Source organism: Theobroma cacao, chromosome 2 (assembly GCF_053813885.1).
Source record: "Theobroma cacao isolate CCN51 chromosome 2, ASM5381388v1, whole genome shotgun sequence".
NCBI lineage: Eukaryota > Viridiplantae > Streptophyta > Magnoliopsida > Malvales > Malvaceae > Theobroma > Theobroma cacao.
The window spans coordinates 48028666-48043377 of record NC_142640.1 but is presented as its reverse complement, the minus strand read 5'-3'; the positions used below and the strand labels follow the sequence as shown (position 1 = coordinate 48043377).

Genomic DNA, 14712 nt, shown 5'->3' with positions numbered 1-14712 from the left:
CATTCTTATTTCTACAGATGGTATAAAGCTGTAATGGGGAAAAAAGAATCAACTACTCATTCATTGTAAGAAATTGCTTGAACAGCAAGACGAGTACATTTCATTACAGATTCCTAAACAAGAACAAAATGATAGGATAAATGAGAAAACAAGATACAACAGCATTACTTCTTCTTCCCTGCTTTTCCCTCCTTTCTTCTTATAACCTCATCAGCATATTTCACACCCTTTCCTTTATATGGTTCCGGAGGTCTCCATTTTCTAACAGAAGCAGCAAATTGACCAATGGCACTTTTGTCGTATCCACTTACAACGATTCTGGTGTTTTCTTCCACCTTCACTTTAATGCCTTCTGGGATTGCCATCCTGACTGGATGGGAAAAGCCAAGACTCAGCACCAGGTCTTTTCCTTCAAACATTGCACGATATCCAACTCCAATTAGTTGAAGTCTCTTTTCAAAACCCTTTGATACTCCCACCACCATGTTGTCAGTAAGAGTCCTAGCAATTTCATCAAAGTAAAATCACAATTTAAGTGTTATTAAGTAATACTTAAAAGACTTTCAAAGTCTAAACTTCCTTCACATAATTAGTTCATACAAAAATTTGAAAACAGAGAGAAACATGAATCAAAGAAGAAGAATGCATGACTAAATACACATCACATGGCCTTAGTCAGGTGATTAGGATACTGGGAGTAAGTGAGGGTTGGAGCAGAAATCATAGTGGGTTCAAGCAGTAGCTCTTTCCTCTCATACCCAAAAGGGTATACGATTTTTCCGTGTCCTTACTTTTCTTTTTTTTTTTTTTTTTTGAACACCACATTCTCCTGCATCAACAATCTTTTTACACAGAGCTAGCCATGAATGTCAGATAGGACCATAATATGCATCCACATAAACAGTTCACATCATTTTCAACACTTACTGCTGCTACTAAATTTGCCTTTATATCTTGAAGTAAAAATCACGTTCCTATGTACAAAAATAAGAATCCAACACAGTAACTTCATCCATTTCAAGAAAAATACCAAATTTTGCATACATTTGTATGTCAATCTGTTGGATACAGCCATCGGATGTATTTTCTGCCAGCTGGTATGATCAACACACACCACATGTCCCAGTGACATGCAGGATTTTATAAGACCAACTCACATGTTGAAAAATCCATATATCATAGAAAGCAAGGAAATTAAGCATATATAGAAGCATTCTAGGAACGCCAAAATCAATTTCTGAAAAGAATAAATAAAATTCTTGAAAAGGAAAGAGGGAGAAGGGAGGTTTCTTTGGAATTTCAAATTTCAGGTTAAAAGATTGACTCCTAATGAGGTGATCATCATAAGGGAACACACTTGTTATAAATATGTTGAATGAAGGCAAGCAGAGAATGCACCTACATCTCCTGCAGGAATGATTGGGACCCAAAGATGGAGTCAAGAAATTAGTGATGTTTTTTGTGAAGGCAGTCAATCAAGAATTCAAGATACCTTGATCCAAAACCCAGCTCAAATCCAGAATGGCACCCATGGGTGCTTGAGGACATTTATCAAATTAATTCCTTGTAAGGAATAGATCCAATTGCAGTTTTCATTATGGAGTTTAAAGAGATTAAAAATGGGATACAATACAACGAATAAGCGGTAGATGCCTAACAAGCAAGTATAGTGGAAAAGGTATAAAAACCACAAAGGTAGACGGCTAAGGACCATGGTTAGTGGACTGAGGTGAATAATTGATTGTCTCTTTTTGTAAGTGATACGAAATGCTAATTTCAGATAATGTGGTAAAAAATCAATAGGCATTCTGAACACTTGTTCAAAACCAATTATCATTTTCATTTTCATGAGATGATAAAATCAGATTGTAATCATAAAATGCTAGTTGTTGGTGTGGTGAATTTGCAAAGGTGATCTTGATTCCAAATATCAGTATAGTCCTTCAGTAATGTTTGTAAAAGGGTATTTAGAGAAAAATTATGAAGAACTAAGTAGTAATAATTACGTAATCATCAAGATAGACTAGACAAATAACATATCAAGAACAAATTAAAAAAAGGCAACTTTCTGAGAAAGAGAGGAGAAATAACACGGTAGGACCAATTACCTGAAAAGCCCATGCATTTGGTTAGCTCTCCTAGTCTCTACTGCCTTTCTGACCCTCAGAATCCCAGGTTCCTCCCTATCAACCTTTACTTCTCGTGGATAAGTCAATGCAAGTTCTCCCAAAGGACCCTTTACTTTTACATCTTGACCCTCCAATGTAATTGTCACATTGGATGGCACTTGTATTGGCTGCTTCCCTATTCTTGACTCCTTACATTCTACAGCCTTCCTCACTAAACTAACACGAGTTACAGGAATGCTAGAAATGCAGATTGCATTTCTCTCTCCCAAAAAAGCAGACCTCAAATTGCTGCAAGACCACAAGAAAGTAACGGCATCAAATTTCAGAAATAATCCACAAGCCCCATGAAACAGACCTGTTTGGATAACAATAACTAATGATCCCTTTGGTTGCTGCTAGAAAGCACAGCTTCTGTTTTCATCACCAAGTAAAATTAATGATACTCCTTTACATTCAAGAGCCCTTTCCTAACACTGCAATATTTCGATACTGTAATTTCAAAATGACTGATCATTTAACTCTATATCTCAAGGAAGCTTAGAAGCTGAAATTGGCCAATTACTTTGTGGATCCTAGTGTAAAAAAACTACACCTCAAACACAACAAAAAGCAAAGGATAACTACACAGTAATTTATATATCCAGTTGATAAATTATGCAATATTTCAACACTTGACAAGTGTTTATTTTGAAATGCAAAAAGAAAGTTTTTCCCAGCAATGGCCAATACAAACTTTAGAGCCCCATAGCTGCACACCAAGTAGCAGGTCACTTCAAAAATAGAGTGAAAAGAGACAAACCCATTTCCAGGCATAGCAATTTGAAAGGAACATTCTTAATTTCACGACCAAATAACATTTAAAAACAAAGATATAATGAACTAAAAAAGTGAAAAGCAAGGAAAACCCATCTCCTAACGCCCAATAATTTGAGGCTACAATACCCGAAAGGACTATCCATAAGCAGAACAAAGACAGAAACAAAAGAAACATGGTTGGGGTTCAAACCTGGTTTGGAAAGATATAATTGAAGAAGCCATTTCCTGGAGAGTTCCTTTAGCATCAGCTTCGGCCTATCCAAAACGATTGTTGGTTACTCTTCTTTTCAATTGTTATCGAGTGTGTCAGCCTGTTTTAGCTTGATGACACTATTACCCTTCTTTTAAGAGGGAGGGAATGCCCAAAGTACCACTGGGCTTAGCCCAATTACAGCCTGAACTTTTCTTTGTTGGGCTGTGGGCAGTTAACTAGGCCCAAAAACAGAGTGAACAATGAGAAAATAGCCCTGTGCCCAAGAAACCATGTGAGCCTAAGGCCTCCCGAAGTCTAAGCATAGTAAGTGATATTATAATTTTTTTTCCGACTTTAATTAGACATGATAATTTTTTTTACAATCTATTGGTAAATAAATAAATACAAACACGACAAGAAAAATTCACTGTGGCATGATAAGTTTTGACTTCGAGATAACAAATGAATCTAACACGACTTGATGATTTTTTACGGAGTGTTGATTTGTTAATTGTTAGTTTTTATCTCATAACTCTCATCTTATTTTCACGTTAAAATTTAAATTCAAGAAACTTTGAAGGTAAAATCTCAAATTAAATATCGTTTTAAAGGTAGAAATATATTTTTATTGACTCGATTTGGATTAAATGATCTTTGGGTTGAACCAATGAATCAAATAACTTTTTCAATCACTAAGAAAAGAAATTTCCTTAAATTAAATAAAATTTAATATTATTTATTATAAATTTGTATTTTTTAATAAAAATATATTTATTGAATACAAAAATTTATACTATAAACTTAATATTTATTATATTTTTATTTGACGTCAGATTCATGACCTTATGATTGAGAGTCCAAAATATCTATTCACCTAAATCTTTACTTGGAAAAAAGGAAAGAGACAGCCTTATCCTTAGGCTAGATGAGATTCTTTTGATATGGATGAAAATTATTGCCCTCTTTGTTGAGGCTCCATCAACCCATGCTTTACCATGCAATTGGATGCCAAGGACAATCCGTCAATCTTCACTGTAAGCATAAAGAGCATTCTAAAAGGGACCGTTAGCTAATAAAGATGATACCACTTCACACGACGTAGACCATTGGCCTTTACTTAAATATTCTTTCATTTTAATAATTTCAATTAATTTTGGAAAAAAAAAAGTAAAAGAAAATTCTATTTGAAAGTATTTTCTACCATTGACTTGATGATGACTTGATAATTTCAAGTGGTGTTTATTTAATTTTCTTAGGTTTAATTTTTTTTTTGTGTAATCAATACAGATTAAAATTTTTTAATCATATAATAAAATTTAAATAATTTTTTATTATTTTATTATATTTAATTAAAATTTTATATTTTTATTTTAAATCAAATAAATTTTTATAATTAACGATTAATTAATTATCATTAATTAAAATATTATTTGTCATTTTTACCTCTATGATGTTGATGTGGAATGTAAAAAATATTATATAATCATGTCATCATTTTATATTAGTATGTTATATTTTCATTTACTATGATATATCAATGTGTTACGTTAGTGCCACGTAGCATAAAATAATAAATATCATTTTTGTCTAATAACATTTAGTTAGCTATGCGTTAGAAGAGTTTATCTGGTGCAAAATAAAAGTATAAAGAACTTAATTAACTATAATTAAAAAAAATTTATTTGATTTTTTTTGAATAGTTTAAGAAATTTTAAAATTATTATATCTAAATAATAATATCCTTGATACCACTTAATAGTAACACTATTATTATTGGATAAATAAAAATTATTATTAGAATTTATTATTAATAGAAATTTTATTTTATTAAAATAATTTATGGAAATTATCATTTTGACTAAGACAATTAAAGTAAAGCATATGATTCATGCACAAATTGCTTGATAAATAAAAATTTAATACACTACTATCAAATAGACTTCATCAATGATAATAATATGAACAAAATTATAATTTCTCTCTGGTAAAAAAATCAAATTATAAAAGAAAAAAAGGCATTTTCCAAAAAAAGATTGCTTTAAGCCTTTAACTTACACTCCCTTTGCTTTTGGACCACATGTGGAAACTCTTGCTGCTAACTGTTTCAGAAAAGGGATGGACTGAATTTTAATGGTGGCAAATTAGTTTGAATGGATTATTGATAGATTCCAAGAGTGTGTATCACGAGTTCACGACGCCCTTTGGGCACGTGGAACTGATCCTTTCTTCCATGAAATAATGCATAGAAAATTCAAAGAAATATTATCAGAGTAAAAAAGAAATCCAAGACAGGATGCAGACCGCATGCAATGCAAGTGGGTGAATATAGTCAAGAGCCGAGTTGTACTTCTTCCCAAGAAGAACATCTCTCTTTTTTACCCAAAAAACCATGAGCAATTTCTTTTATTCCTTCAATATTTTTTGTTATTTCAATTATTTTTACAGTAAAACAAACGTTGCAATTAATTACTGGGTCCCTAAATTGATTTGTCTACTCATAAACGTCAAGTCTCCCCCACATTACTCTGTTTTTCAACATGAGGTTCAAAAGTTCCGAATTCGAAGTCTAAATCACTTCTGTTTTTTTCTTTTGGATTTATTCCAAAGTACTATTTCTTGCAGCCATGGGGATTTTAGTATTGTTATAGTTTCTTCCATAAGTTCTCTGCTCTGGTTGTTGTCACAGTATGGCAGGTTAAATACACCATTAATTCACTTTTCCTGTTCCAAGTTCTTCTGTTTTTTTTTTCTTTTTTACTTGAAGTGAATTTTGCTTTGAAGGTTGAGTTTTCTGATTGATTTTATAATCGGGTATTTAGAACAATGCATGCTGTTGTCAAGTTTCTTCAACCTCATGAAGCCTTGACTTTAGACAAACGCTAACTCTTTAAACAAAAGAAATTTTCTTTTTTCCTTTTTGTTTCTTTTTGGAATTGTTGATTTTTGATGTATTCAACAATGAGACATCTTGGGTTTGTTTCATTGTTTGTTTTGATGGTATGGGTATGCCAGAGTTGTCTCGTGGGTTGTGAGAAGCCTGCTGTTGTAAACATTGGTGCTATTTTCACATTTAATTCCGTTATCGGTAGAGCTGCAAAGCCAGCTATGGAAGCTGCGGTCGCTGATATCAATGCTAATCCCACGATTCTTAATGGAACTCGTCTTAACTTGTTCATGGAGGATGCTAATTGCAGCGTCTTCTTGGGTTCTACTGAAGGTAACGTCAATTCTGTTTTTGTTCTTTCCTTTTTTGGTAATTAGTCTGTTATAGTACATGGTTGGTATTAGCAGTTCTTATGGCTTATATAAATTTTAATGAATGTTCTCAACGACGGGAAATGTTACGAACTTAACTCAATTTTACTGAACAATTTTCTCCTTCTGTCCTCTGTTTTAGGTTCACATGAATTCATATAGGATCAATCAATTACTTTAAACCCTTTTCGACTCTAATAAATTCTTTTTGATGACTTATATCCATTTAAACTGTAATCTTTACTTTGTTTTGTCTCTAGATTTCCTTTTAATTAATCTCCTAGCTTGACAGGCATAATAGTGATTTTTTATGCTAATGAAGTTTATCAGCAGTTTAATCCCTTAATGAGTTCAGAGAGATGCCGAATCTCCTCATGTCGTATTTGTATACCTGTTGATTTCTGTTTTCACTGCGATCAGATTGCCATATCAGGCCAAAGGTCTTGCAGGCATGGTGTTTCTTGAAAATTTACTGCTAAGAATCTTAAACAAAAATAGAAGTTCTTCTAAAACAGATTGAACCTTTCTTTTATTTCAGCTTTTCAAGTAATTGAAAAAGAGGTGGTGGCTATTATTGGTCCGCAGTCATCTTCAATTGCTCATATAATTTCTGCAATTGCCAATGGCCTTCAAGTTCCACAAGTTTCATATGCTGCCACTGATCCAACTCTTTCTGCTCTCCAATTCCCATTCTTTCTCCGAACTGTGCAAAGCGATTCCAACCAAATGATTGCTATGGCTGATTTAATTGATTTTTATGGGTGGAAAGAGGTCATTGCTATCTATGTAGATGATGATTATGGAAGGAATGGGATATCTGTCTTAAACAATGAACTTGACAGGAGAATGGCAAAAGCTTTCTATAAATTGCCTTTGCCTGCCCATTTTGCTCAAAGTGACATCATATCTTTACTCAATAACTCTAAATTGCTAGGTCCTCGTGTGTTTGTTGTTCATGTTAATCCTGACCCCCAATTAAGAATTTTTGCCTTTGCCGAAAAGCTTCAGATGATGACCAGTGATTATGTGTGGCTTGCTACGGATTGGCTTTCTGCCACCATAGATTCATTCTCTCCCATGAATCGAACTGCTCTTCATTCGCTTCAAGGAGTAGTTGGACTGCGCCAACATATTCCAGAGTCCAACCAGAAGAAGGATTTTATGTCTCGATGGAGAAAAATGCAGCAGAAAGGGTTGGCAACTTCACAGTTGAATAGCTATGGGCTTTGTGCTTATGACACAGTTTGGACAGTTGCACATTCGATTGACAAGTTCATAAATGATGGAAACAATCTTACATTTTCATCCAGTGATAAGTTAAATGATATAAAAACAGGTGAAATGCATTTGGAGAAGCTTAAAGTTTTTGATGGTGGTGATATACTGCTCAAGGAATTACTGCAAACAAACTTCTCTGGTTTAACTGGTCAAGTTCATTTTAGTTCAGATCGGAACATTGTGACTTCAGGTTATGATGTCATTAATATTGACAACATGGCTGTTCATACAGTTGGTTACTGGTCTGGTACTTTTGGTTTCTCAGTTTCTCCTCCAGAAACCCTCCAAGGGACTCAACATGGCAATTCTGAAATAGACCAGGAGCTTCACAGTGTTACTTGGCCTGGTGGAAAGATAGAAAGGCCTCGTGGCTGGGTGATTGCTGATGATGAACGGCCTTTGAGAATTGGAGTGCCCTATAGAGCCAGTTTTGTTGATTTTGTTACAGAACTGCATGATAGCCATCAAATTGTAGGATACTGTATTGATGTGTTCACTGAAGCACTGAAATTAGTCCCATATTATGTTCCTTACAAATTTGAGCTTTTTGGGAATGGCCGGTCCAATCCTAATTATGGTCAGCTTGTGAAAATGGTTGCAGATAATGTAAGTATGTCATTCTGCGTTCTGTAGTTGGTAAGGATTTTCATAAATTTTAAATTTGAACAAGGATTTTGAGGTGATAATGGTTGCACCAGTAGAGGAAAACTTTCTTGATATTTGTTGAACATAAGCTACCTAATTCTTTCCCACCAAAATATGTCATAAATCAATAGACTAAACATATTGGATTTTTTTACATATATTGTGTGTGGTAGTTGTTACTTTCATTGCAAAAGACGAGGGACTTCTAATGAGTTGCATGGTTAAGCCTCGGTCCAATAAGTGATAAATAGCATGTTGTGACTCAAATCTAATTCTTGCATTATGCACAGGCATGTTTATTTACAGATAGAGCTTGTTCAGCACATCTTAATTATTTAGTGAAATTATTGTACCAGGTGTTTGATGCAGCTGTTGGGGATATTGCAATCGTTAAAAACCGGACAGAGATTGTGGATTTTTCTCAGCCTTATATAACTACTGGTCTTGTCATAGTAGCTCCAATCCGCAATCCAAAATCAAGTGCTTGGGTATTTCTAAAACCATTTACAGTAGACATGTGGTGCATGACTGCAGCAGCTTTTGTGATAATTGGCATTGTTATTTGGATTCTTGAGCATCGAGTCAATGACGATTTTCGTGGCCCACCTAGGAGGCAAATTGTAACGATGTTTATGTAAGTTATTGCAATGTTTCAGAGAAGTTCGAGTTAATATTATCTGTCAATTTTTTTGTGAATGTTATACCTTGATTCTTTTCCTCCTATGTTTTAGTAGATGGCCTTTTTCTTTTTCACTCAACAAAGCCTGTGCATGCCTACCTCTAATATCATTCAATTTTACTATTGCAGGTTCAGCTTCTCAACACTGTTTAAGACAAACCGTAAGGAAACTTTGGCTCTCAAACTTATTTTCTTTTAGAATTTTTTTTGCTGAAGATAAGTATTAACCAGTTGGAGATATGATATTAGCCTCAGGCTACTTTTGATGTCCACAATTACTGATTTTATTTACTGAAGTCTTTATATGTGACCACTTCAGTTCTTATGAAATTTATTATTTACTATGTAAATAACAAATGATGCCAACCTTACAGTTCCAGTTCAAACAGAGCTGCATTATTTCTATGAAAATATAAACCTAGCTCAGTAATTCTACTTGTCTCTTCTATGTTGTTGTTTTTTGTTTTTGGGTGGGGAATTGGGGGTGCTCTTGATTACCCTGCAGATATTGAGATACTAGAAAAATGGTTTGGTAGTACATGTAATTTGAAGCTCTTCTTCTTAGGCTGGTAAAATTTTCTTTTGAAAGAGGTATGAAACCATTGCTTATCCAAAATAAATAAATAAATAAAAATAAAAAACCCATATAGGCCTTTTTGTTCTATTATGCTTGATTGTCTGCATTGTGAAGCCCAATGTGGATTAGTGATAAGGCTAATCGGTTTGGGACAGCAGTAATTATCATCAAATTGGCATCATTTGTTTTTCAATCAAACATGTGTCTCAAACCCTTGCTTTTAAAGCATAAAATGTCCTTACTGTGTCTACTCTTTATCACTCTTTTGTCTCAAGTTATTGAAAATTTTGGAATCCACATTGATCTAAAACGTGACAAACTTTCATTTTAACAATACAGAGGAAGAAACTGTAAGCACACTTGGGCGAGTGGTAATGGTGGTGTGGCTTTTCCTATTGATGGTGATAACATCGAGTTATACAGCAAACTTGACTTCAATCCTCACTGTTCAGCAACTTTTGTCGCCCATTACTGGAATTGACAGCTTGATTGCTAACACTTGGCCTATCGGTTACCAAGTTGGTTCATTTGCATATGGTTATCTTTCTGAGAATCTTAACATTCATCAGTCAAGGCTTGTTGAACTACACTCCCCTGAAGAGTATGAAAGTGCTCTACGACTAGGGCCAGATAATGGAGGGGTGGCAGCTATTGTTGATGAGCTCCCTTACGTGGAATTATTTCTGTCAAAGCATACTGACTTTGGGATTATAGGCCAACCATTTACAAAGAGGGGCTGGGGATTTGTAAGTACTTTCTTCTACATGAAAATGCATTCATACACGTGTAGTTGGACTGCTGGCATTTCATGTCTTGGATTACTGCATAATCAATTAACTGTAAAGTGTAAATAAAAATACTCTTTTAACTCAGTGTATAATGTCTATGATATGTCACTTGTATGAAAAGTTGCTCATAGATTGTGTTCACTGCATCATATCAGGCTTTTCAAAGAGATTCCGTGCTTGCCGTTGACATGTCTACTGCAATCTTGAGACTTTCTGAAAACGGAATGCTTCAGGAGATCCATAAGAAGTGGCTTTGTAAGATGGGTTGTCCTGGAGAGAGGAGAAAAAACTATGAGCCTAACCAACTCCACTTAACCAGCTTCTGGGGTTTATATCTTTTATGCGGTTGCATCACTCTTGCTGCACTTCTCATCTTTCTTCTAAGAATGGTTCGCCAATTTGTCCGGTACAGACGAAGGCAAATGAAACTTTGTTCCCTTTCACCTGCAGTTCAGTCTACTACTCGTTGCTCTCAGGTCATATATAACTTTTTCAACTTCATTGATGAGAAGGAGGAAGCTATCAAGAAAATGTTTATGCAGTGTGAGATTAATCGAGTTTCAGAAACTCCAATGAGCTCAACAACATGAACTTCTTCTTTTGGTAGATTTGGAGGGATATATATTAGCCTTTAGTGCTTAACAGAAATCTAGTCTGTACATGAATCAGCTTATACAGCAAATTTAGGATTTGTGATGATTGTAAAATATCACTTTTCCTGATATATAGAAATATCAAAATGATGATTATAATTGCCCATATATGTCTGCAAATGACATCAATTGTGCACTGATCTTAATTTTATATATGAGATGGTAGACTGGGATATTACAATGCTCATTGTTAGGTTACTTCTTTGGTCATTTGAGTTCAAACATATTTCTTCTCCGAAACTAATTTCCATTTAGCTGTTATTCAGTATACAGAACAAGGTATTACTTACTAAAACAGACTCTATGCATAGATGGATATGCCATATTCTGCAATTAGTTTGATTGGTTCAATCATCTGTTCGTTGCTGGTGCTTCTAGAAAGATTCCCACTGACAAATATTTCCAGGGAATCGGATAATAAGGTATCAATACTTCCATTGGTGCTGACAGGTGCAAATCTGATGTGAACTTGATCGGAATTTAGAAATTGGAGAGGCTGTTCACAACATTGCAAGCATCTTTTATCACATGGTTGCGATTCTTCTGATCTTTTGAAGCACATTAACACGAGTCTGCGGGGGGGAGAACCTGATCTTTTATCACATGCAGGGGCAGGCTGGGTCTAATATCAGATATTCTTTTCCCACTGTTTCTCCGAATTACAATAAGATATCTAGTTAGGAAGCTTGATGATTCGCTTTGTAAAGAAGAAAGTAAAAAAGAACCATATTCCCATGGATAAAAAGCTGAATAGAGACACAGCCACATGATTTTTGAGCTGAAATGATGGCCATGCTGCGCTCAATTGGGATTGGCATTCAATGCTGCGGATCAGTACCATAACATTTAACCCAACCAAAGAAAAAATCTAGCCATGACACAAACTCATCAATATTCATATTTCCACATCAGTCCAACAAATAGCGCACTCCATTCACGTAGACTTTTGGTTCTTCTTTATTTTGTCATTACAGTATTTCACCTTCTTTTTAGCCAAACTCTGTATTTAATTGGCATTTTTGTCAACTTTGTATGTAATAGTCTTTCCCCCTTTGGTCTTTTTTGTTTTTTGTTTTAATAGTAATATGAAACTAACATAACATAAGGTGTATTTATATATATAATTCATTTACATTGTTTGAACTCTCAATTTATGGATACAACTACGATCCAGCAATAGCTCATAAATATTCTACCACGGCTTTCTGACAAAGTCAAGTCTCCTGCAATATTAATATCCAGTACATAAATAAATTTAATGAAAGAAAACATGTAGAATGTGGTGAGTTTATAGTTTAGGGTACACAGAGGCAACGATTGGCTAGCGTCTCTTATCAGCTATCATATCCTCACCTACACCGAATTAAAAGGAGTGGGAGACCATCGCTTTAATTGATCTGGACTGGTTTTGATTGGATGGATAAGAAAGTGAAGGTACAAAAATTTATTTATTTTTATCTTTACTTATTAAATTATGTATTTAACATAAAAAAAAATATTGAATTTTTTAAATTGTAGATCACGTTCCCACATCCAGTTTGCACTGTTTACTCTATTGAATATTTTAAATTGTTGAAAATGATCATATTGATACTTATTTTAAATAAAAAATTGAAATAAATATGATTTATTTTTAAGATTTATCTTTTTGTTTCTTATTTTATTAACCACCCATCTCTATCAATTTTGTTTGAGACTTTGGAGAAAAGATTTTTCACGTTCAACATTTGCTTTCAATAGCTTTAAAATACCTTTTAAAAAAGACGAAAAAAAAAATAGAAGACTTTGAAAGTTGTACTCTATCATTGACTTCAAGGAAAAAAGATCATTTTTCTTGCATCGTATATTTTGGTTTTGAATTTTTGTTCAATTTTGACTGGTAAATTTTTTTGTTATAAAGAAAGGGAAATTGTAGAAATCTCATTATAATAATTTTTTATAATTTTATTTTAAATTAAATAAATTTTTATAATTAATAATTAAATAATAATTATTAATAATATTTATCAATTTACATCACGTAACGTATTATTATGTTATAATAAATAATGACGTGACATGATAATATGTCATGTGATATTTTTTATTTTCATGTTAGCACAATGTGAGTATAAAATAATAAAAATATTTTAATTAATAATAATTAATTAATTATTAATTATAAAAAGTTATTTAATTTAAAATGATATTATATGAGTTTAATTGAACGTAATAAAATAATAAAAAATTTTAAAATTTTTTAAAATAATATGATAAAAATTAATACATAAAAAATTTATACCTTCAAAAAGAAAAAAAAAACATTAAAAATAGTGGAGAAGTAGAAAAAGATGATGTGCACCTCAGCTAGACTCTATCATTGACATCATGAGAAAATCATTTCTTTTGCATGGTATATTTTGGTTTTGACTTCTTCTTTCAATTTGGACCAGTAATTTTTTCCTTTTTTTATAAAAAGAGGAAATTGTAGAATTCCCAAACATTTTGGGAATTTTAAATCTTAAATTCTTAATATTAATTTTTATCTATTCAATTTTGGAATGAATATCACATAATTGACTTTTATTCATGCACTTGTATGTTCATCAAGCTCCCTACAGTACTATTTTTCACCTTTCAATAATTACAAATTCCTCAAATTTGCTTTTAAAATTGAAAAAAAAATTATATAAATAGGTATAAAGTATAAACTTATGAAAATGAAACTAATTAATCAAAAAATCGCTCAAGCTTGGTAGTAATATGAATAGAATTGTTGACCTAATTAAGTTCGAAATAATAGAGGCGGCGCATATAAGTTGAAGCATGTTACACATGTATTATTAAATATAAAAAATGATTTGCACATTCAGTTATAGGAAGGATGTTTTTCGCACATACATACATATATATATATATATATAATTTTATAACGTTGAGATAATATGAAAATGGTTTGGGTTTGGCCATTTTTATTATTTTTAAATATAAAAAATTTAAATTATTAATTTTTTTAGTGAAAGATGAATGAAATTTGTATAATGAAAAGAAATTTGCTTTCATTACATAAATTAAATTTAATTGACCGAAAACCATATAGGACTTTTATAGCTCAACAGTAAAATTTTTAATTTCACAAAGGAGTTTATAATGTCATCATAAATATTTATTTAATAATTATGTTAATATACATTAATTTTTTAATCATAATTTAATGAGAATATGATAATTTTAATAAATTTACCTGTAGAATTCAAAAATTACACTACAATAATTACAAGATAATAGTGTGGAAAAAAAAAAAAGGAAAGAAAAGATTGGGATCATTGAAAAAGGAGAGCTGGGTCTTTAAGGACGAAAAAATCTTGAAGAGTCTTGCCATAAATGGACCCTACGTGCTTTGTGTCTTTGTCGCTTGCTGGAGAAAAAAAATAGTAATGTGCAGCGTCATTTTTTCTTAGATTCTCCTCCATATGGTTGTGCATTTGCATTTAAGAATTGACTTGGAATATATTGACGTCCCCCAAATAGTAAGTCTTTGCCTTTTATCTTAGTTAATATATAATGACGTAATAATCATAGAAATTTATAAATTTTTTTAAAAAATTAATTTTTTATTATTTAATTATATTTAATCAAATATTAATTATTATTATAATATATGATGACATGATTATATGATATTTTTATTTTTTATATTAATAAAAATAATAATTAATT

The 14712-nt window shown here is 32.4% G+C and overlaps 2 protein-coding genes across 4 annotated transcripts; one reads left to right on the top strand and one right to left on the bottom strand.

Moving 5' to 3' along the window:
• Positions 1–34: 34 nt before the first annotated feature.
• EMB2394 (Ribosomal protein L6 family) lies at positions 35–3274 on the bottom strand. The gene is made up of 3 exons (XM_007045569.3): positions 3136–3274; positions 2109–2417; positions 35–501 (listed from the first exon to the last, which is right to left on the bottom strand). Exons 1-3 carry the CDS (start codon positions 3165–3167, stop codon positions 165–167), a joined length of 678 nt encoding a protein of 225 aa, XP_007045631.1. The 5' UTR covers positions 3168–3274; the 3' UTR covers positions 35–164.
• Positions 3275–5657: 2383 nt separating this feature from the next.
• Positions 5658–11119, top strand: GLR5 (glutamate receptor 5). 3 transcript variants are annotated; one of them, XM_088803619.1, is made up of 7 exons: positions 5660–5832; positions 6151–6355; positions 6932–8277; positions 8673–8950; positions 9125–9156; positions 9912–10411; positions 10516–11119. In XM_088803619.1, exons 2-7 carry the CDS (start codon positions 6244–6246, stop codon positions 10948–10950), a joined length of 2703 nt encoding a protein of 900 aa, XP_088659745.1. In that variant the 5' UTR covers positions 5660–5832; positions 6151–6243; the 3' UTR covers positions 10951–11119. The 3 variants fall into 3 exon arrangements, with proteins under 3 accessions (XP_088659744.1, XP_088659745.1, XP_007045627.3); XM_088803618.1 differs by having other exon boundaries at positions 5658–6355; XM_007045565.3 differs by having other exon boundaries at positions 5665–6355; positions 9912–10318.
• Positions 11120–14712: the final 3593 nt, after the last annotated feature.

Coding starts and splice junctions, on each gene's coding strand:
- EMB2394 (XM_007045569.3), bottom strand. CDS start 3,167: ATGGCTTCTTCAATTATATCTTTCCAAACCAG. Junction 2,418..3,135: donor ATTATATCTTTCCAAACCAG/GTTTGAACCCCA, acceptor GTGGTCTTGCAG/CAATTTGAGGTCTGCTTTTT. Junction 502..2,108: donor CAAATGCATGGGCTTTTCAG/GTAATTGGTCCT, acceptor TGAAATTGCTAG/GACTCTTACTGACAACATGG.
- GLR5 (XM_088803618.1), top strand. CDS start 6,085: ATGTATTCAACAATGAGACATCTTGGGTTTGTTTCATTGTTTGTTTTG. Junction 8,278..8,672: donor TGAAAATGGTTGCAGATAAT/GTAAGTATGTCA, acceptor TTATTGTACCAG/GTGTTTGATGCAGCTGTTGG. Junction 8,951..9,124: donor CAAATTGTAACGATGTTTAT/GTAAGTTATTGC, acceptor TTACTATTGCAG/GTTCAGCTTCTCAACACTGT.